Below are 23,542 nucleotides of genomic sequence, written 5' to 3'. Positions count from 1 at the left end.
AGGTTAGAGTGAAGGTCAGCGTCAGGACAATTCGTGCAAAGCGAGCGACATTGGCTGGTCCTGTGGGAATAGGATCCACAGTCATTCAATTTGTAAATAATGTTTTAATTCTGTGTTTTTAACATTACCTTAGTGTTAACCCTTTCCCTAATTCTGAAATGTCAGAAAGCAACTTACCCAGTTTATTTATGAAATGACTGCCACCAATGTCTCCCCTCAAATCTTTCTACCAATCACTTTAAATCTATGCACCCTCATCACTGACCTCTTTGCTAAAGTAAATAGGCGCTTTACCTTCACTCTCTCCAAGCCCGTCACAACTTTGTACATTTCCATCGGATCTCCCTTCAGCTTTCTCTGTTCCAAGGAGACAATCCCAGCCTATCTAGTTCTTTCCTCATAGCTGCAATTTTCCAGTCCCGGCAACATCCTGATAAATCTCTAAACCCTCTCCAATGCAATTACATCCTTTCTATTGTGAGTGACCATAACTGCACACAGTACTCAAGTTGTGGCACAACCAATGATTTATGCAGTTCCAGCATAACTTCCATGCTCTTATATTCTATATCTCGGCTAATAAAGGAAAGGATTCCATATGCATTCTTAGCGATCTTATTGACCTGTCCTGCTACCTTCAGGGATCTGTGGACATTCACTTCAAGGTCCCTCACTTCCTCTACACTTTTCCCATTAATTATCTATTCCATTGCCTTGTTTGATATCCCCTTCTCCAGGTTGAATTTCATTTGCCGCTTTTCTGCCTATTTGACCAGAACATCAATATCTTCCTGCAGCCTACAGCTATCATCCTCACTATCTACCACACGGCCAACCTTTGTGTCATCTGAAAACTTCTTGATCGTGCCCCAACATTTTTGTCCAAATCATTAATATATACCACAAAAAGCAGGTGAACCATTACTGAGCCGTGTAGAACACGACTGGAAACAGCCCTCCAGTCGCTAGAACACCCGTCAACAATTACCCTTTGTTTCCTGCCACTGAGCCAATTTTACTGCTGAATTTCCCAGGATCCAATGGGATTTTATTTTTTTAACCAGTCTGCCATGTGGGACCTTGTCAAAAATCTTGCTAATATCCATGTAGACCACATGAACCACACTACCCTCATCTATCTTCCTTGTTACTTCTTCAAAAAAGTTGATCAAGTTACTCAGACAAGATCTTCCCTTAACAAATCCATGCTGACTGTCCTTGATTAATCTGTGCCTTTTTAATTGACAGTTCATCCCTGTCTTTCAGAACATATTCCAATAATTTGCCCACTACTGGCCTGTCACTGTTCAGTCTATCCCTCACTCCATTTTTAAACAGAGGCACAATGTTAGCAATCCTCCAATCCTCTGGCAGCACAACTGTATCCAGTGAGGCCTGGAAAATGATGGTCAGACCCTCCGCTATTTCCTCCCTTGCTTCTTTTAATAGCCTGGGGTACTACTCATCTGGCCCTGGTGATTTATCAACTTTCAAGGATGCTAATCCCATTAATACTTCCTCTTTCCCGATGTTTGTCACATCCAATACTTCACACCCCGCTTCCTTAACTACAATACCTGCATCATCCTCCTCTTTTGTGTAGACGCATAGTTTTCGTAAAGAACCATGCCAACATCTTCCGTCTCCATGCATAAGTTACATTTTTGGTCTTATATGGGCCCTACCCTTTCCTTAGTTATCCACTTACTGTTAACGTGTTGAACATTTTTGGGTTCACATTGATTTTATTGCCAATATTCTTTCATGTTCTCTCTTTGCTTTCATAATTTGCTTTTTGATTTCACCCCTCCACTTTCTATAATCCTCTTGGCTTTCTGTAGTAACATTTAGACAACATTATAAGCCTCTTCCTTTTATCTAATAGTATATTTAACTCCTCTTCTTAGCCACAGTTTTTATGCCTTAGGAATGTATATTTCTAGCAAATTATCCATTAATTTTATTACATGCTACCCATTGCTTGCCCATCATCATATCTTTTAATGTAGTTTTCAATCTACCTTTACCAACTCGCCCTTCATACCTGTGTCATTTGCTTTGTTTAGATTTAAGATGCCAGTTTTGGACTTAACTAAATCACTTTCAAACCCAATATAAAATCCTTCTCAAGAAGCCTCTTTACTACAAGTTATCAATTAATTCTTCCTCATTGCACATTTATCGATCCAAAAAGCATGTTCCCTAATCAGTTCATCAACAGACTGATCAAGAAAACTACCTTGTATACATACCATGTACTCATGCTCCACATTATTACTGAATATGGTTTGCCCATTCTGTATGGAGTTTAGAATTCTCCATGATTATTGTATTAGCCCATTTATTATCCCATTCTCTCAGTCGTAGGAATTCCTGGTAATTTATTAAAACAATTATATGTTGAATCAGAACTTGCTGAAACTAAAACCTGCTGCTTGTGTCATTTTGAAGCATTTTTATCTGAATGTCTCCATTACGTAAGGTTAGTGTTTGATGTGGTTCAGTCAGATCTACTGATGGATGGTTGAACCAGTTGTGAACCAGATACATTTGAATCCCTAAGATGGAGGCCAGATCAGAAGGAATTTACTGGGATCCAGGTCATCACTGGGAGAGGGGTAGATCAACAGCAATAGAAATATCATGACAAATGCTGAGCCAATAGTTGGTAATTTAAAATTATGGTAGTAAATGACTCAGGGGTGAGTTTGGTGCAGTGACAGACACAAGAAGTGGTGTTGGAAGTGGGTTGTGAGGGATATGTGGAAGTGATTTTATTGTTTATTGTTGAGACAATAGTAGACAGGCCAGTGAGATGACCAGGTATAGAGGGAAGAAAAGTAACAGCAGGAGGTCATTTAGCCCCTTGAGCCTGTTCTGGAATTCAATGAGGTTGTAGAGGCATTTATGACACAGAAGGAGGCCATTCATCCAGCGAGTCCATGCCAGCTCTCCGCAGAGGGATCCAGTCAGTCTCACTTCCTGGCTCGATCCCTGTAGCCCTGGAAGTCTATCTAATTTAATTTTGAAATTATCTGCTTCCACCATCTTTGTGGGCAGCAGGTTCCAGGTCATTGTGTGAAAATGTTCTTCCTCACATTCCCTCAACATCTCTTGCCCCAAACCTTCAATCTGTATCCCCTAGTCATTGTACCATCAGTTAGTTGGAACAGCTTTTCCTTGTCTAACCTATCTAAGCCTGTCATAAGTACACCTCTATCAAATCTCCCCTCAAACTCCAAGGAGAACAGCCCCAGCTTTCCCAACCTAACCTTGTAACTCAAATCCCTGGAAACTTCTGGTAAATGGCTGATTTACAACCTAGCTCCATATGCCCGCCTTTGCTCATATCCCTTAATACCTTTGGATAACAAAAACATCTCAGTCTCAGTTTTTAAATGGACAACTGATTTGTCCATTTATCATCAATTGCTGTTTGTGGAATGAAGTTCCAAACTTCTGCCACCCTTTGTGTGTAGAAGTGTTCCTTAATTGTAGTCTTGAAAGGTCTGTCTCTAACTTTTAGACCAAGCTCCCTAATCCGAGACTCCCAAACAGCAGAAAAAGTTTTTATCAATCCTATGAGTTCCCCTTTATCTCTTGAAATCTTTGATCAAATCACCCCTTAATCTGCAAAATTCCAGGAAATGCAACCAGTTTGTGTAATCTCTCCTTGCAATTTAAACTTGGACCCAAGGTATAATTCTGGTAAATCTACCCTCCGCTCCCTTCAAGACAAATTTTTCTTTCCTAAGGTGTGGTGCCAGGAACTGCTCACAGTTCTCCAGGTGTCGTCTAATCAGGGCTTTGTATAGCTGAAGCATGATTTCAATCTCACTGTATTCTAGTCCTCATAATATAAAAGGTTAGCATTTGATTAGCTCTTTTCATTCTTTTCTGTACCTGTTTATGATATTTTAACGATCTTTGTCCATAGATCCCAAGTCTCTTTTGGCTTCAACCGTTTCTAGCTATTCTCAATTTATAAAGTATATGTTCTATCCTCTTTAGTCTAAAGTTGGTGACATTGAACACTCCCCTATATTGAAATCCACTTTCCAGAGTTTGTCCATATACTTAATCTATTAATAACTGTTGGTATTTTATAATACTAACAATGCTGATTACAATGCCACCTATCTTTGTGCCATCAACAACATTGGCTGTCGTCGGAATTTGGGGTAACAGTCAATTCACCCTTTAATCCCTCCCTAAATGACACAAACCTTATTGGTGACAGTGGTTATATTTTATTCAGGATAAGTAAGACTTGCTACATGCTAAAGTCTGAGCAGCAGTATCAAACCACAACAGCATTACCATTATGCCCTGTGTAGAAGCACAATGAGGCAGTGTTAATTAGTAATCTCATAGTAAAAGAACTGCTGGGGAAAAAGTGCTCACAATACAGTTGAATTCCATATTAAATTCCATATTCCCCCTGAAGTGAGTGGCTGAGGGAAGGCAGCGGTGAGGCGGGGGGAGCAGACGGGCGTAGCAGGGACCGGCGAAGAGAAGTGTGATGGCAGGAGGGAGTGGGGTAATGTTGGGAGTAAGATGGAAGCGGTAGTTGCAGCCATTGAGGGGGTTTGTGTTTAATTTATTTTTGTGACAAATTGAGCAGCGCCATCTTTTGTACTGGCAGCTGCCTGAGATGGCAGTGACGAGGCTGCATTTGCGCATGTGTCAGTACTGCACCTCCTAGTGGTTGCGTTGTCGGCAAACGCAGCCTAAAAAAAATAGGCTGATCCCTTAGAGGCAGAAACAGGAGAAATTACCCTGGGGAATGAAGAAATGGCAGAGACATTGAACAAATATTTTGTGTCTGTCTTCAGAGTAGAAGACACAAGTTACATACCAGACATAGAGGATAACCAAGGGGCTAATAATAATGAGAATTTAAGGGAATATCAGCACAGAAGTGGTACTGGAGAAATAGAAGGGACTAAAATGTGACAAATCCCCCGGACCTGATGGTTTACATCCCAGGGTTCTAAAACAGAAAGCTCCAGAGATAGTGGATACAGTGGCTATGATCTTCCAAAATTCCTTCGAATTGCCGATGACACCAAGCTTGCAGGTTTAGCAAACAGTGAGGATGATATGGACTGCCTGCAATAGGACATAGATAGGCTGGCAGAATGGACAGAGAGGTGGCAGCTGGAATTTAATATTGGCAAGTGTGAGCTGATGCATTTTGGCAGAATGAATAAGGAGAGGTAATATATACTTAATGACACAGTTCTAAAGCGTGTGCAGGAACAGTGGGACGTGAGAGTGCATGTGCATAGATTTTTAAAGGTGGCAGGACATACTGACAGCGTGGTTATTAAAGCATGTGGGATCTTGGGATTCATAAATGGATGCATTGAGTACAGAAGCAGAGAAGTTATGGTGAACCTTTATAAAGCTGGTTCGGCCCCAACTAGAGAACTGTGTCCAGTTCTAGTCACCACACTTTAGGCAGGATGCGAGGGGCCGTGAGAGGGTGCAGAGGAGATTTACTGGAATGGTTCCAGTGATGGAGAATTTTGTTACAAGGTTAAATGGGAAACGCTTGATTAGTTCCCCTTAGAACAAAGGAGATAGAAGGGAGATTTAATAGAAGCGTATAAGATTATCACAGTCTTAGATAAGTTAAATATGGAAAAGGTGTTCCCATCAACAAATGTTACAAGGACTTGGAGACACAGGTGAGGATCCAGATTTCCACTTTTCTTATTGGGGGAAGTGCTTCCTGACATCACCCTGATCAGCCTAGATCTGATTGTAACTTTATAACGTTGGTCAATAGTAAACTTCAACAGAGATGCAGTAGAGTGTGAAAACAGGTGACCTGCTGTGTGAGAAGTAAAAGATAAACACCTTAGCAGAATCTCAGAGGCTCAGATATAGGTAGTGCCGAGGCAAATTAGCTGGATGTTAAGGCCACATCATTTCTACTTGCTTTTACCAGGTGTTCACATTCGAGCTGATAGGAGTCCGAGTGTGGGAAGTCAGAGATTTTGAGATTCTGACCTGGTTCGGGTGGACAGATCGTTTCCTAATTGGACAATTCAAACAATAGTGAGGTCACGATTGAATGAACTCAGTCTCCAGAGGCTTTTCTATGACCAGAAAATATAAGAAGGGATTCCATGGTCAAAACTCTCTGAAACTATTCCCAAATTTGAAGTTGGTAAGAAGTCCTGAGATGTACTTGTTAAGATAATGTATCATTTAATTCAACATCACACAATAACAATTCTCATCAGTACTGTTACATCATCCAGGAGGCAGTGATACAGAGGTGAAGTTTAATAAAACATTTCCAAGTGGAAGTCATTATACAAATCCAGGTGAGTACAGGTAACAAGTCCGTTCATCGACCCCTCAGTTTCCTCAGGATGTTTCACAGGGTCATTGCACCTTTTCACAATCTCATGGTTTACAGTCTCAGGTGATTCCGTTTGAAAATTCAGTCCACAGTAAGTACACAATGTTTAATTTCCATGGTAACACCAGTACCTGCTCCCATGCTGGTGCCAGAAACACTTTAAATTCAGGATCTTTAAACACTACAAATGCTCACGATCACCCAGACAGAACAGTGGGATTCCCGACTGACACTTTCCCCATTTCTCGCAGTGCTGACCCATCCTGGGTGCATCAGTTTCAGGAACCTCCCCAATAGGATACTGTCTCTGGGTGACCCCAGACACTGGGTATTGGTATCTATTGGATGGTGGGATCTATCCAAGCTGAACAGAGCCTGTCTCCATCCTGAACACACACAGGTTCACTTCCCAGCAGGGTCACTGGGTCCTGATACTGAGTGTGAACCCTGGATAACGTAATTCCCAAACCCAGGGATATTGTGTGTCCCACTGCAGCCCAGACTGAGCCCCACCCTGGACCCTTCCTGTCTGTACATTTCCCCAGTGCCCCATTGGGGAACATTCAGTCCCGGATATCCTGCAGAAACAGCGCTGTGGGGCCGGGCGGCTGAGTCACGTGACCCTGTTGCTGGGCCTCTGATGTCACAATGGGAGATGACACTCGCTCAGCTCGAGCTGGAAACAGTGAAACAGCCAATAGGATTTAAACCTGGAGCGCGGCCAATTAAAGGGGAAGGACAGAAAATTGGCCAAAAATGTTCAGAGAGAGAGAACAGTGATGATTACAAACTGAAATGTTCACACAACCACAAACAGTTTGGGTCTTCTACCCTGCAGTGACTTCAGCTGATTCTTTCCGGTTGAACTGAATTGGTTCCCCCACAACCTGAAACAGATTAAAGATTAAACATGAAATAAACAGATTGAACAATAGTGTAAATAACAGGGAGACTGGGATTAATATTTCAATAATAATTACCGAGATATTACTGATAAGAGTGACTGAATCCCATTTCTATTTTATTTATTACATTAAACATTAACACAAACACTCACTCGATCTGCTCCAGACGTTGACAATTCAGTATGAGGCGGCGGAGAGTGGGGACTGATCGGTCTGTGAAGGAATTTAATCCCAGGTGCAGTAACGTCAGTGACAGGTTTGTACTGAGAGCAGAGGCGAGATACTTGGCACACAAATCTGTGAGACCGACATCCCATAGACTGCAGATCAGTGAAAGAAATAACAGGTATCAGTATAAATCGCCTGGGTTCATTAATAACACTATTACTGATACTAATAATAATGTACAGTGTTCATTAATAACACTATTACTGATACTAATAATAATGTACAGTGTTCATTAATAACACTATTACTGATACTAATAATAATGTACAATGTTCATTAATAACACTATTACTGATACTAATAATAATGTACAGTGTTCATTAATAACACTATTACTGATACTAATAATAATGTACAGTGTTCATTAATAACACTATTACTGATACCAATAATAATGTACAGTGTTCATTAATAACACTATTACTGATATTAATAATAATGTACAGTGTTCATTAATAACACTATTACTGATACTAATAATAATGTACAGTGTTCATTAATAACACTATTACTGATACCAATAATAATGTACAGTGTTCATTAATAACACTATTACTGATACTAATAATAATGTTCAATGTTCATTAATAACACTATTACTGATACCAATAATAATGTATAGTGTTCATTAATAACACTATTACTGATAATAATAATAATGTACAGTGTTCATTAATAACACTATTACTGATACCAATAATAATGTACAGTGTTCATTAATAACACTATTACTGATATTAATAATAATGTACAGTGTTCATTAATAACACTATTACTGATACTAATAATAATGTACAGTGTTCATTAATAACACTATTACTGATACTAATAATAATGTACAATGTTCATTAATAACACTATTACTGATACCAATAATAATGTACAGTGTTCATTAATAACACTATTACTGATACCAATAATAATGTACAGTGTTCATTAATAACACTATTACTGATAATAATAATAATGTACAATGTTCATTAATAACACTATTACTGATACTAATAATAATGTACAGTGTTCATTAATAACACTATTACTGATACTAATAATAATGTACAGTGTTCATTAATAACACTATTACTGATACCAATAATAATGTACAGTGTTCATTAATAACACTATTACTGATACTAATAATAATGTACAGTGTTCATTAATAACACTATTACTGATACTGATAATAATGTACAATGTTCATTAATAACACTATTACTGATACCAATAATAATGTACAGTGTTCATTAATAACACTATTACTGATACCAATAATAATGTACAATGTTCATTAATAACACTATTACTGATACTAATAATAATGTACAGTGTTCATTAATAACACTATTACTGATACTAATAATAATGTACAGTGTTCATTAATAACACTATTACTGATACCGATAATAATGTACAGTGTTCATTAATAACACTATTACTGATACTGATAATAATGTACAGTGTTCATTAATAACACTATTACTGATACTGATAATAATGTACAATGTTCATTAATAACACTATTACTGATACTAATAATAATGTACAGTGTTCATTAATAACACTATTACTGATACTAATAATAATGTACAGTGTTCATTAATAACACTATTACTGATACCAATAATAATGTACAGTGTTCATTAATAACACTATTACTGATACTAATAATAATGTACAGTGTTCATTAATAACACTATTACTGATACCAATAATAATGTACAGTGTTCATTAATAACACTATTACTGATAATAATAATAATGTACAGTGTTCATTAATAACACTATTACTGATACTAATAATAATGTACAGTGTTCATTAATAACACTATTACTGATACCAATAATAATGTACAGTGTTCATTAATAACACTATTACTGATACTAATAATAATGTACAGTGTTCATTAATAACACTATTACTGATACCGATAATAATGTACAGTGTTCATTAATAACACTATTACTGATACTGATAATAATGTACAGTGTTCATTAATAACACTATTACTGATACCGATAATAATGTACACTGTTCATTAATAACACTATTACTGATACCGATAATAATGTACAGTGTTCATTAATAACACTATTACTGATACTGATAATAATGTACAGTGTTCATTAATAACACTATTACTGATACCGATAATAATGTACAGTGTTCATTAATAACACTATTACTGATACTAATAATAATGTACAATGTTCATTAATAACACTATTACTGATACTAATAATAATGTACAGTGTTCATTAATAACACTATTACTGATACTAATAATCATGTACAGTGTTCATTAATAACACTATTACTGATACTAATAATAATGTACAGTGTTCATTAATAACACTATTACTGATACTAATAATAATGTACAATGTTCATTAATAACACTATTACTGATACTAATAATAATGTACAGTGTTCATTAATAACACTATTACTGATACCAATAATAATGTACAGTGTTCATTAATAACACTATTACTGATACTAATAATAATGTACAGTGTTCATTAATAACACTATTACTGATACTAATAATCATGTACAGTGTTCATTAATAACACTATTACTGATACTAATAATCATGTACAGTGTTCATTAATAACACTATTACTGATACTAATAATAATGTACAGTGTTCATTAATAACACTATTACTGATACTAATAATAATGTACAATGTTCATTAATAACACTATTACTGATACCAATAATCATGTACAGTGTTCATTAATAACACTATTACTGATACTAATAATAATGTACAGTGTTCATTAATAACACTATTACTGATACCAATAATAATGTACAGTGTTCATTAATAACACTATTACTGATACTAATAATCATGTACAGTGTTCATTAATAACACTATTACTGATACCAATAATAATGTACAGTGTTCATTAATAACACTATTACTGATACCAATAATAATGTACAGTGTTCATTAATAACACTATTACTGATACTAATAATAATGTACAGTGTTCATTAATAACACTATTACTGATACCAATAATAATGTACAGTGTTCATTAATAACACTATTACTGATACCAATAATAATGTACAGTGTTCATTAATAACACTATTACTGATACTAAAAATAATGTACAGTGTTCATTAATAACACTATTACTGATACTAATAATAATGTACAGTGTTCATTAATAACACTATTACTGATACCAATAATAATGTACAGTGTTCATTAATAACACTATTACTGATACTAATAATAATGTACAGTGTTCATTAATAACACTATTACTGATACTAATAATAATGTACAGTGTTCATTAATAACACTATTACTGATACTAATAATAATGTACAGCGTTCATTAATAACACTATTACTGATACTAATAATAATGTACAGCGTTCATTAATAACACTATTACTGATAATAATAATAATGTACAGTGTTCATTAATAACACTATTACTGATACTAATAATAATGTACAGCGTTCATTAATAACACTATTACTGATACTAATAATAATGTACAGCGTTCATTAATAACACTATTACTGATAATAATAATAATGTACAGTGTTCATTAATAACACTATTACTGATACTAATAATAATGTACAGTGTTCATTAATAACACTATTACTGATACTAATAATAATGTACAGCGTTCATTAATAACACTATTACTGATAATAATAATAATGTACAGCGTTCATTAATAACACTATTACTGATACTAATAATAATGTACAGTGTTCATTAATAACACTATTACTGATACTAATAATAATGTACAGCGTTCATTAATAACACTATTACTGATAATAATAATAATGTACAGTGTTCATTAATAACACTATTACTGATACTAATAATAATGTACAGTGTTCATTAATAACACTATTACTGATACTAATAATAATGTACAGCATTCATTAATAACACTATTACTGATAATAATAATAATGTGCAGTGTTCATTAATAACACTATTACTGATACTAATAATAATGTACAGTGTTCATTAATAACACTATTACTGATACTAATAATAATGTACAGCGTTCATTAATAACACTATTACTGGTAATAATAATAATGTACAGTGTTCATTAATAACACTATTACTGATACTAATAATAATGTACAGCGTTCATTAATAACACTATTACTGATAATAATAATAATGTACAGTGTTCATTAATAACACTATTACTGATACTAATAATAATGTACAGTGTTCATTAATAACACTATTACTGATACCAATAATAATGTACAGTGTTCATTAATAACACTATTACTGATACTAATAATAATGTACAGCGTTCATTAATAACACTATTACTGATAATAATAGTATTGTTCATTGTCCTGTTATTATAAACGTGATCTCACACAGTCTGGTACTTACTGTTCTACTCTGTAAATACTAAGTCCCTGCATTACAAGTACTGTACAGGAGAACAATTATCAGCCCACTGGAGGCCAGTGTGCTGTGGACTTTGCCTACTTAATACCATAAATTTGTAACTGATAATGAAAACATATATAAACTGTGCTCATTTGGTGGAGAAGCACCTGGAATGTCCAGCGTTGGCTCCGCGCATGCATAATAAAGACACCTCTTGACTATTACAACTGGACTCCAGGTGTTGAAATTTTAAAGCAGAGTATTTCTCAGACCTTTCAATACCACACGCTGGAAACATCATTCAGGCCATACGTGCATTTGTTTAGTTTCCATAGTTTCCCTTCTGCATCCGCTGTCTCTTTGGGAAGTTTCAGAAACACACCTCTCTGAAATGTATCGCCCTGCAGAAATACAGCTTTCAGGTCAATTGATCCCCACTCCCATGAATATGTTACCAAAAAAGCGAAAATGATTTTCGGAATTATTGTCCCAGGAGTGTGGGAGCCCACTGCAACTTCTGTATTTCCCAGCCCTTCTACAAAAACCCAAGAAACCTGCCTTGCTTTAGCCTTGTAAGTCCCATCTGCAAGAACCTTTTTAGTACAATTCAACCTATGTGACAAGGCTGCTTGCCCCTTATCTGGTATCACAGAGTAAACTTCAACGGTCTCAAACTATCTAATTCTCTTTGTTCTGCTTCTTTTTTTTTTAGATTAGAGATACAGCACTGAAACAGGCCCTTCGGCCCACCGAGTCTGTGCCGACCATCAACCCCCCATTTATACTAATCCTACACTAATCCCATATTCCTGCCAAACATCCCCACCTGTCCCTATACTTCCCTACCACCTACCTATACTAGTGACAATTTATAATGGTCAATTTACCTATCAACCTGCAAGTCTTTTGGCTTGTGGGAGGAAACCGGAGCACCCAGAGAAAACCCACGCAGACACAGGGAGAACTTGCAAACTCCACACAGGCAGTACCCAGAATCAAACCCGGGTCCCTGGAGCTGTGAGGCTGCAGTGCTAACCACTGCAGGGTTTTTTAACCTCTGACAAGCAGGGTGAGCAAATTGTCTACATTACTTCAAGCCAATATGCTCCTCTACTCTAAAATTCTTATCAACTGATGCTATTGATACTTGTCTAACACTCTGATAAGAAAGAAACAGTTTTTTTTTGAGGGGGCACAATAGTGTTCTGACAGGGTAAACTGCAGATCCACTGACTGTCTGAAAGTAATTGACTTATCACACTCCATGTCAAGTTTCATTTGTGCTTCGCTAGAGACATCAGTACTGATAACATGGCTTGCTCCAGCTATTTTATATGAATTATGACTCTTTTTAGTGACCTCAATGCTCGTCAGCACTAAACCTGAAGCAAGTAGTACTTTTATACTCTTTAACATTGCATCATTTCTCACGAATTAGTGAGTCTGGATAACATTTTAACCAATCTGTTGTACATACTGTTGAAATGCAAGCACTACTAGCATGACACAGTTAAACAAGTCTACGAATAACATATACAGTATAAGACTAAAACTTCTTGTGACCTATACAATTTGCTCGGCTTCATCAAAGTCTTCATCGTCTGCCTCAGAATTCTCTGTCCCATGTGTCATTTTGAGGACTCTGTCTCTACACGTTGTGCAGTTCATGGCATAATGTTACTTGGAGCCACACCTGATGAACCTATTAACTGTTCCTTAACCTTTGCTGGGATTCAGTCTCCTATTATTGCTGTTCCAACTTTGTCTTCGCTATAATAGCCAGATCTACTAAAGGTGCTTTCATCCTCATTCTGATTGTCCATAACAATTCCATTGTACTGACACCTGCATCCAGTATCTGGTCCATTTCGAAATCTGGCAATTATTGTGTCTTCTATTCTTTCTGTAACTGCGAAATGTTCCATTTGCTCCACCAAGGCCCCAGGAATCTTTTCAAGACAGCAGACATCTGATCCAACAGGGAATCTCTCTCTCAGTCCGAGAACTGGAAACCAGTTAGAACCAGGAGCATGCCCCTAGGCTACACCTTGGCACAATCCAGAAATATAAGTGTTAGCACTGAACCAGGGATCTCTAAAGTGAATTTTGTCAATCTTTTAGACAATCTGTTAATGGATATGATATATTCTTCCTTTGAATAACCATCTGTTTTCCAAAATGTATCAAACTCTGACCATGCCTCAAAGGCATTTAATAGATCACCTTACTTGCACATTTCATCCAAGAACTCCAATAGAAGATTCAAACCATCATCAGTTTTTAACTGATGGGGATTCATCTCACAAAGCATTTTACTTCTTACTTTACTTCTGGTCCGAAGCAACGCCAAGGCCATACCTTGTTTCCTTTCTCATCGGGACACAACCCATGTCCACATCTCCACTTCATTCTTCCACTGGTCATTTTTTATACTTATTTGTTTCGTGGGATGGGGCGTCGCTGGCAAAGCCAATATTTGTTGGCCATCCCTAATTGCCCTTGGGAAGGTAGTGGTTAGCTGCCTTCCTGAACCTCTTCAGTCCATCTGGTGTAGGTACATCCACAGTGCCGTTGAAAGGGAATTCCAGTATTTTCACCAAGCAGCAGTGAAGGAACAGCGATATATTCCCAAGTGAGGATGGTGTGTGGCTTGGAGGGGAACTTGCAGATGGTGGCATTCCTACACGTCTGCTGCCCTTGTTCTTCTAGGTGGAAGAGGTCACAGATTTCAAAGGTGCTGTTGAAGGAGACATGGTGAGTTGCTGCAGTGCATCTTGCATCTGGTACACTGCTGCCACTGTTCATCCCTGGCGGACGGAGTGAATGTTTAAAGTGGTAAATGGGGTGCTGATCAAGTGGGCTCCTTTATCCTGGATGGTGTCGAGCTCCCTGGCTGTTGTTGGCGCTGCACCCATCCAGGAAAGTAGAGAATATTCCATCACACTCTTGACTTGTGCCTTGTAGATGGTGGACAGGCTTTGCGGAGTCAGAAGGTGGACTACTTGCTGAAGAATTTCAAGCCTCTGACCTGCTCTTGTGGACACAGTATTTAAACTGCTCCTCCAGTTCAGTTGCTGGTTAATGGTAACCTTTAGGATGTTGATAGTGGGGGACCCAGAGATAGTAATGCAGTTGAATGTCAAGGGGTTATGGTTAAATTCTCTCTTGTTAAAGATGGTCACCGATTGGCAAATGTATTGCATGAATGTTTATTGGCATTTATCAGCCCAAGCTTGGATGTTATCCAGGTTTTGCCGCATGGGGACATGGACTACTTTCAGTTCCTGAGGAATTGAGAATGGCAGATAAACTATAATGTAGGGAAATGTGAAGTTGCTCTCTTTGGTAGTAAGAATAGAAAACAGAATAGTTTTTAAAAGGTATGAAACTTGCAAGCTGGCGGGCAGCCATAAAGACGGGGCTAAAGTGTGGTGAGTCGAAGAGACTTAGTAGTTGGCAGGAAAAAAGACAGAGGCGCAAGGGGAGAGCCAACTGTGTAACAGCCCTGAAAAACAAATTTCTCTGCAGCACCTGTGGAAGAGCCTGTCACTCTAGAATTGGCCTTTATAGCCACTCCAGGCGCTGCTTCACAAACCACTGACCACCTCCAGGCGCTTATCCATTGTCTCTCGAGATAAGGAGACCAAAGAAGAAGAAGAAGAATTTGCAAGTGTTGATGTTCAAAGAGACTTGGGTGTGCTTGAATGCAAAAAGTTAGCACGCAGGTACAGCAAGCAATTGGGAAAGCAATTGGCATGTTGGCATTTATTGCAAGGGGACTGGAGTACAGGAATAAAGAAGTCTTGTTACAATTGTACAAGGTTTTGGTGAGACCACATCTGGAGTACTGTGCACAGTTTTTGTCTCCACATTTAAGAAAGGATATACTTGCACTGGAGGCAGTACAGCGAAGGTTCAATAGATTGTTTGCCTGGGATGATGGAGTTGTCCTATGATGAGAGGTTGAGTAAATTGGGCCCATACTTTCTGGCGTTTAGAAGAATGAGAGGCATCTCATGGAAAATTACGATTCTGAAGGGATTGGATAGAGTAGACACAGAGATTGTCTCCACTAGTTGGGGAATCGAAAACACGGGGGCACAGTGTCAGGATTAGCGGCCGATCATTTAGGACCGTGAAGAAAAAAAATAGTCGACTCAAATGGTTGAGAGTCTTTGGAATTCTGTACCCCAGAGGGTTGTGGATGCTCCATCGTTGAATACATTTAAGGCTGGGATAGACAGATTTTTGGTCTCTCAGGGAATCAAGGGATATGGCGAGTGGGCAGGAAAGTGAAGTTGAAGTCTAAGATTAGCCATGATCGTACTGAATGGTAGAGCAGGCTCGATGGGTCATGTGGTCTACTCCTGCTCCAATTTCTTGTGTTCATGTGACACTGTACATTGTACAATCATCACCGAACATCCTCACTTCTGACTTTATGATGGAAGGAAGGTGACTGATGAAGCAGCTCAAGATGGTACAGCCTAAGACATTACTCTGAGGAGCTCCTGCAGTGATGTCCTGGAACTGAGATTATTGACCTCCAACAACCACAACCACCTTCCTTTGTGCTAAGTTTGACTTCAATGTTATGAAGGTGCTTCCAATTTTAAATATTTTTTGAGGGATGGTGTTCAAAAGACTGTGGAAATACCTGAGGAGATGCTGGACTTGTAATTTGTTTTTTGAAAGTAGGTCACTGGAACGACACTTGTGACTTTGTTTAATAACATTTACTGGAACTCACATGTCTCAAGCTAAGTAAACAACAGAGGCCTTGCTGACTATTGGAGTTGTTTACAGAGAAGTCACATGTCTAGATTTATGGTGGTCAGGAGTTGGTTTCATTTTGAACTGTTTGAATGGACAGTTGGGGTGTCAGCCTTCTAAGAGAGAGAGGTCACCAGTTCACCCTGTTCCACCTCTTTGAGAAATCTGAGAATCCAGTGTGAGAACTGGAGAAACTGATGCAGCATTTCTCCTGAGAAGTTTCTGCAAGACTTTTTCTTCACATCTCCTGAACGAACTGCTTCTGAAAAGATCCCAGTCAAAACTGCATGTGACGAGTGACTCCCGTCTACATGTATCCAGACACCAGTCTAACTGGAACATTCCATATCTTATACTTTTTCTCCAAGAATTAACAAACACTTGTCCAAAGTATTTTTTTTTGTTTTTCTTTTTGAAAAGTTGATCTCTGCAGAGAAAGCATCTTTATTTTTCCTTTAACTGGTGTGTGTGTGTGTGTGTGTCCATGTGTGTTGGGTTATTTCGATGGGAATATATTTGTACGTTCATATTTCAATCTGTGTGTGAAAAAGCTTTGCATCTTTATGAAATGAATCTTGTTTTATAATAAATTAATAATTTTCTTGATTATTAATGAAACTTTATTCAGAAACTAAAATAGATGAAGTTTCTAATTGGCTGTATCGGTAACTGGGTAAAACATTTAAATATATGTTGTGACCTGTGGAGAAGTGGAACTAGAGAAAGACCGTGCACTCCTCCATCCTCGGTCATAACACCAACCAGTGGAGAGTTTTCCCCTGATTTCCACTAACTTCAATTTGCCTGGGGCTCCTTGATGTCACACTCGGTCAAATGCTGTCTGGATATCAAGAACAATCACTTTCACCTCACCTGGTCATATGGTTCAGATTCCGAGAACATCGGAGGGTAATCAAAGTCCAACAATTACACTTGCTTTCGGCCATTTCTGATCATTGCTGCTAGGATTGTACTTTTTTTCATATCTTTTTTTCTGGAACATCTCCTGACAATGCAGAGCATGTGCAGAGCGATCGCCGACGTCATCACTGTGTCCCAACATTCTCCAGCTTGCCAGTATGGGTGTGTGCACGTGTGCGTGAACGTCACCATGTAACGGTGTCAGACGAAATAACGTCAGAGTGTTGCTTCACCCCTCAATGGCCGCAATTGCAATCTCTATCCCTCCAACAGTACCCCGCTCCCTCCCGCCATAGGCGCCTCAGTCACCTCTTTTCTTCCCAGCTCTCTCCCACTGTTCTCTCCTGCGCTCGCCTGCTCGGCGCTCCCGACTCTTTGCCACTCCATCCCGCCTTGCCACTAGCACCTCGCTGGCCCCCCTCCCCACCCCAACCCCCGCCAATTCTCTAGATGGTGAGGTGGGGATTGGGCAGGAGGGAATAGCGAGCAGACGCGTGCGGGAGAGAATAGTGAAATGGAGTGGTGAGCAGTCGGAAGCGGCAGGAAGGTGGGTGTGGGAGGGAGCGGGTAAGAGAAGCGGTGATTGCAGCGGGAGTGGGGTATGGGGGTGTGTGGAGGCGGTGATCACAGTCATTGAGGGGGGCGGAGGGTTTGGGTTAAATTTTTTTGTGTTAGATTGAATAGCCCCATTTTAATACTGATAGCTGCTTGAGAGTCATGGAGTTATACAGCACAGAAACAGACCTTTTGGCCCATCGTGTCTGTGCCAGCCATCAAGCACCTAATTATTCTAATCCCATTTTCCAGCACTTGGCTAGTAGCCTTGTATGCTATGGCGTTTCAAGTGCTCATCTAAATACTTCTTAAATGTTGTGAGGGTTCCTGCCTATAACACCTCGTCAGGCAGTGTGTTCCAGATTCCAACCACCCTCTGGGTGATTTATTTTTCATCATATCCCCGCTAAACATCCTACCCCTGACCTTAAATCTATGCCCCCTACAAAATGACCCCTCCGCTGAGAAAAAGTTTCTTCCTATCTAACCTATCAACGCCCCTCATAATTTTGTAACCTCAATCAGGTCCCCCCTCAGCCTTCTCTGCTCTAAGGAAAACAACCCTAGCCTTTTCAGTCTCTCTGAAATGCTCCAGCCCAGGCAACACCTGGTGAATCTCCTTTGCACCCTCTACAGTGCAATCACATCCTTCCTAGAGTGTGGTGCCACAGTACTCCAGCTGTGGCCTAACTAGTGTTTTATACAACTCCATCATAACCTCCCTGCTCTTATATTCTATGCCTCGGCTGGTAAAGGCAAGTATCCCATATGCCTTCCTAACCACCTTATCTACCTGTGCTGTTGCCTTCAGTGATCTATGGACAAGTACACCAAGGTCCCTCTTACCTTCTGTACTTCCTAGGGACTTACCGTCCATTGCATATTCCCTTGCCTTGTTAGTCCTCCCAAAATGCATCACCTCACATTTATTAGGAATAAATTCCATTTGCCATTGTTCTGCCCATCTTACCAGCCCATCTATATCGTCCTGTAATCTAAGACTTTCCTCCTCACTATTTACAATGCCACAAATTTTCCTGTCCTCTGCCAACTTGCTTATCATGCCTCCTATATTCATGTCTAAATCATTAATGTACACTACAAACAGGAAGGGTCCCAGCACCGATCCCTGTGGTACACCACTGTTCACAGATTCCACTCGCAAAAACAGCCCTCGACCATCACCCTCTGCTTCCTGCCACGAAGCCAATTTTGGATCCACTTTGCCAAATTGCCCTCAATCCCATGGGCTGTTAACATCTTAACCAATCTCCCATTTGGTACCTTATGAAAAGCCTTACTGAAGTCCATGTAGATTACATCAACTGCTTTACCCTCATCGACACATCTAGTGACCGCCTTGGAAAATTCAATAACGTTAGTTCGACACGATCGCCCCTGACAATGCCATGCTGACTATCCCTGATCAATCCCTGCCTCTCCAAGTGGAGATTAATCCTGTCCCTCAGAGGTTTTACCAATAGTTTCCCAACCACTGATGTTAGAATCCCTGACCTGTAATTACCTGGTTTATCCCTTCTACCCATCTTGAATAATGGCACCACATTCGCAGTCCTCCAGTCCTCTGGTACCTCTCCTGTGGCCAGAGAGGATTGTAAAATCTGTGAAAGAGCCCCTGCTATCTTCTCCGTTACGTCACATAACAGCCTGGGATATATCTCATCTGGGCCTGGAGATTTATCCACTTTTATGCCCACTAAAACAGATAACACTTCCTCCCTTTCAATGCTAATATGTTCAAGTATATGACAATCCCCCTCCCTGATCTCTACACCTAAATTGTCCTTCTCTATAGTGAACACAGATGCAAAGTAATCATTTGAAACCCCACTCATGTCCACCGGTTGCACACATACATTGCCACTTTGGTCCCTAATGGGACCTACTCTTTCCCTGGTTATCCTTTTGCCCTTAATATACTTATAAAATGCCTTAGGATTTTCCTTTATCATGTCCACCAGTGTTTTTTCATGTCCACTCTTCGCACTCCTAATTGCTTTTTTTTAGTACCCCCCCCCCCTACACTTTCTATACTCCTCTAGTGCCTCCGCTATTATCAGCGCTCCGAACTGCCATAAGCCTCCTTTTATTCCCTGATCCAATCCTCTATATCCCTTGGCATCCAGGGTTCCCTGAACTTGTTGGTCCTACCCTTCATCTTAATGGGTACATGTTGGCTCTGAGCCCTCACTATTTCCTCTTTGCATGACTCCCACTGGTCTGATGTAGACTTTCCGACAAGTAGCTGCTCCCAGTCTCCCTTGGCCAGATCCTGTTTTACAATATTGAAATCGACCTTCCCCCAATTCAATACCTTTATTTCGGGCCTGTCTTTGTTCTTCTTCCTAACTACCTTAAATCTTACTGAGTTGTGGTCACTATCCCCGAAATGCACCCCCACTGACACTTCTAGCACATGGCCAGCTTCATTCCCGAGGGTTAGGTCCAGTACTGCCCCTTCACTTGTAGGACCTTCTAAGTACTGGCTCAAAAAGCTCTGCTCTATGCATTTTAAGAATTCTGTCCCCTTTAAGCCTTTTACACTAAGAATATCTCAGTTATTACCCTATTATTTTTACACCGCTCTGATATTTGCCTACATATCTGCTCCTCTATCGCTCCCTGACTGTTTGGAGGCCTTTAGGACACATCCAGCCAAGTGATTGCCCCCTTCTTGTTTTTCAATGTACCTATATGGCCTCATTTGAGGAACCTTCTAAAATATCATCCCTTCTTACTGCAGTAATTGACTCCTTGATCAACAGTGTAATGCCACCTCCTCTTTTATCCCCTCCCCTGTCACGCCTGAAGATTCTTTACCCTGGAATATTGAGCTGCCAGTCCAGCCCCTCCCTCAACATTGTCTCTGTGATAGCAACAATATCATAATCCCATGTGCTATTCAGCGCTCTCAATTCATCTGCCTTACTAGTAAGAATCCTTGCATTAAAATAGATGCAATCCAGCCTTGCAATTTTCACTTGTGCCTTAACAGGTCTATACTTGCTCTGCCTTCCAGACTGACACAGTTTCTCTGCACCTCCACTCTGTATCCCATTCTGCTGCCAAATTAGTTTCAACTCCCCCCCCCGCTCCCCGCCCCCCCCCCACCCCCGCCACAATAGCACTAGCAAACCTCCCAGCAAGGATGTTGGTTCCGTTCCGATTCAGGTGCAACCCGTCCAACTTGTACAGATCACACCTTTGCCAGAAACATACCCAGTGATCCAGGAAACTAAAGCCCTCCCTCCTGCACCATCTCTTCAACCACGCATTCATCTCCTATTCCTATACTAACTAGCATGTGGCACCGGGAGTAATCCAGAGATTACAACCTTTGAAGTCCTGCTTTTTAATCTGCTACCTAGCTCCCTAAATTCTTATTTCAGGACCTCATCCCTCTTTCTACCTGTGTCGTCGGTACCAATGCGTACCACGAACTCTGACTGTTCACCCTCCCACTTCAGAATGCCCTGCAGCCACTCAATGATACCCTTGACCCTCGCACCAGGGAGGCAACATACCATCCTAGAGTCACGTTTGTGGCCACAGAGACGCCTATCTGTACCCCTTACGACAGAATACCCTATCACTATAATTCTTCCACTCCTTTTCCTATCTGCTGTGCGGACAGTGACGTTTCAGTCGCTGAGGCTACATTTGCAAATCTGCCCATACTGCGCCACCTAGTGGTTGCATTGACAGCAAACGCAGCCTTATTTTCATAGTCTTGGACCTTCACCTTGAGGCAACCATTTTCTGTTACCATATTCTACTCTGGAAAGGCAGTTGGTGAAGAATATTATTGGAGATAATCTTTACTCAGTCTTCTATTAATTTATAGAGTTAAGCATTACAAGCATACACCTTCCCACTCAATCACAGCACAATTTCAATAAGTGCCTCTTTATATGTGCTCATGTGAAACCCCAGTTAATGCGCTCTACCTGCTCACAATTAAACAAATCAATATACAATTAGCACTTACCGCAATTTCTGAATTTTACAGTCTGGGTTCTTCAGAGCTGCAGACATTAGTCTCAGTCCTGAGTCTCCCAGTGTATTATAACCCAGATCCATAAACGTGAGTGATTGGTTTGTGCTGAGAGCAGAGGCGAGATCATTCATACAAGAAGCTGTGAGGTCGTTATCTTCCAGTCTGGCATCAAAGATGGAGAAATATCAGGAGTCAGAGTAAATTTGCTGTGTTTATTAATAACACTATTACTGATAGTAATAATAATAATGGGCATTGTCAGACATTCAATTTTTATAAATACAATCTTACACAATCTGGTACTTACAGCAGTTCTTGTATTCTGCAGTGCGGGTTCCTCAAAGCTGCAGACAGTAGTTTCACTCCTGAATCTCCCAGTTTATTATCACTCAGGTTCAGAACCATCAGTGACCGGTTTATACTGAGAACAGAGGCAAGAACCTCGGCAGAAGAATCTGTGAGATTGTTTTCTTTCAGCCTGGTATAAAAGATGGAAAAATAACAGGAATCAGAGTAAATCCCGTGTGTTTATTTATAACACCATTACTGATACGAATAACGTGCAGTGCTTAGCAATAGCACTATTTCTGAAACTAATAATAATGCAGTGTTTATAAAAACATAGAAAAATACGGCATGTTTCTGTGCTGTATGAATCTATGACTCTATTAATAATTGTCTAACACTCTGATAAGAAAAAATGTGTTTTGCTAAGGGGATGCAATAATGTCCTGATTGGGCAAACTGTAGATCCACATATTTTCTAAGAGTAATTGCCTTATCACACTGTATGTCAAGTTCCATTTGTTCCTCTTTGATAGAAGGTTTATTCATCCGCACAGATATCTCACGAGAGACATCAGAACTGATAACATGGCTTGCTCCAGCTATTTCACATGGTATTCTGATTCTCCGTACTGTCCACAATGTGTTGTCATCACTAAACCTGAAGCAATTAGTCCTTTTATACACTTAAGCATTGCGTCAATTCTCACAACTTAGTAAACATGGATAACATTTTAACCGATCTGTTCTACACACTGTTGAAGTGCAAGCACTACTAGCACGACACAGTGAAACAGGCCTGTGAGCAACATTCAGTAAAGGACTAAAACTCCTTGTGACATGTACAATTTGTTCGGCTTCATCAAAGTCTTCATCTCAGAATCCTCTGTCCCATGTGTTATTGAGGACTTTGCCTCTACGCTTTGTGCAGATCATGGCATAATGGTATTTGGAGCCACACCAGATGCATCTATTAACTGCTCCTTTGCCATTGCTGGGATTCAGTCACATTTTATTGCTCTTCCAATTTTGTCTTTGCTATAATAGCCGGATCTGACTGTCCATAACCATTCCA

At 39.4% G+C, this 23,542-nt stretch overlaps 1 protein-coding gene across 1 annotated transcript in view; it reads right to left on the bottom strand.

Moving 5' to 3' along the window:
• Positions 1-6,273: 6,273 nt before the first annotated feature.
• The window catches only part of LOC137385155 (NACHT, LRR and PYD domains-containing protein 3-like), a 105,303-nt gene continuing 88,034 nt past the window's right edge, over positions 6,274-23,542 (bottom strand). Inside the window, exons 9-12 of the mRNA XM_068060100.1 lie at positions 22,490-22,660; positions 22,174-22,344; positions 7,434-7,601; positions 6,274-7,263 (exon numbers count right to left, since the gene is read on the bottom strand). Coding sequence (XP_067916201.1) covers positions 7,176-7,263; positions 7,434-7,601; positions 22,174-22,344; positions 22,490-22,660 — 598 coding nt within the window. The 3' untranslated portion in view covers positions 6,274-7,175. The remainder of the gene's footprint in view (positions 7,264-7,433; positions 7,602-22,173; positions 22,345-22,489; positions 22,661-23,542) is intronic.

This window comes from Heterodontus francisci, chromosome 28 (assembly GCF_036365525.1).
Source record: "Heterodontus francisci isolate sHetFra1 chromosome 28, sHetFra1.hap1, whole genome shotgun sequence".
Lineage (NCBI taxonomy): Eukaryota > Metazoa > Chordata > Chondrichthyes > Heterodontiformes > Heterodontidae > Heterodontus > Heterodontus francisci.
The sequence above is the reverse complement of the archived record's forward strand: the minus strand, read 5'-3'. Positions and strand labels throughout refer to the sequence as shown.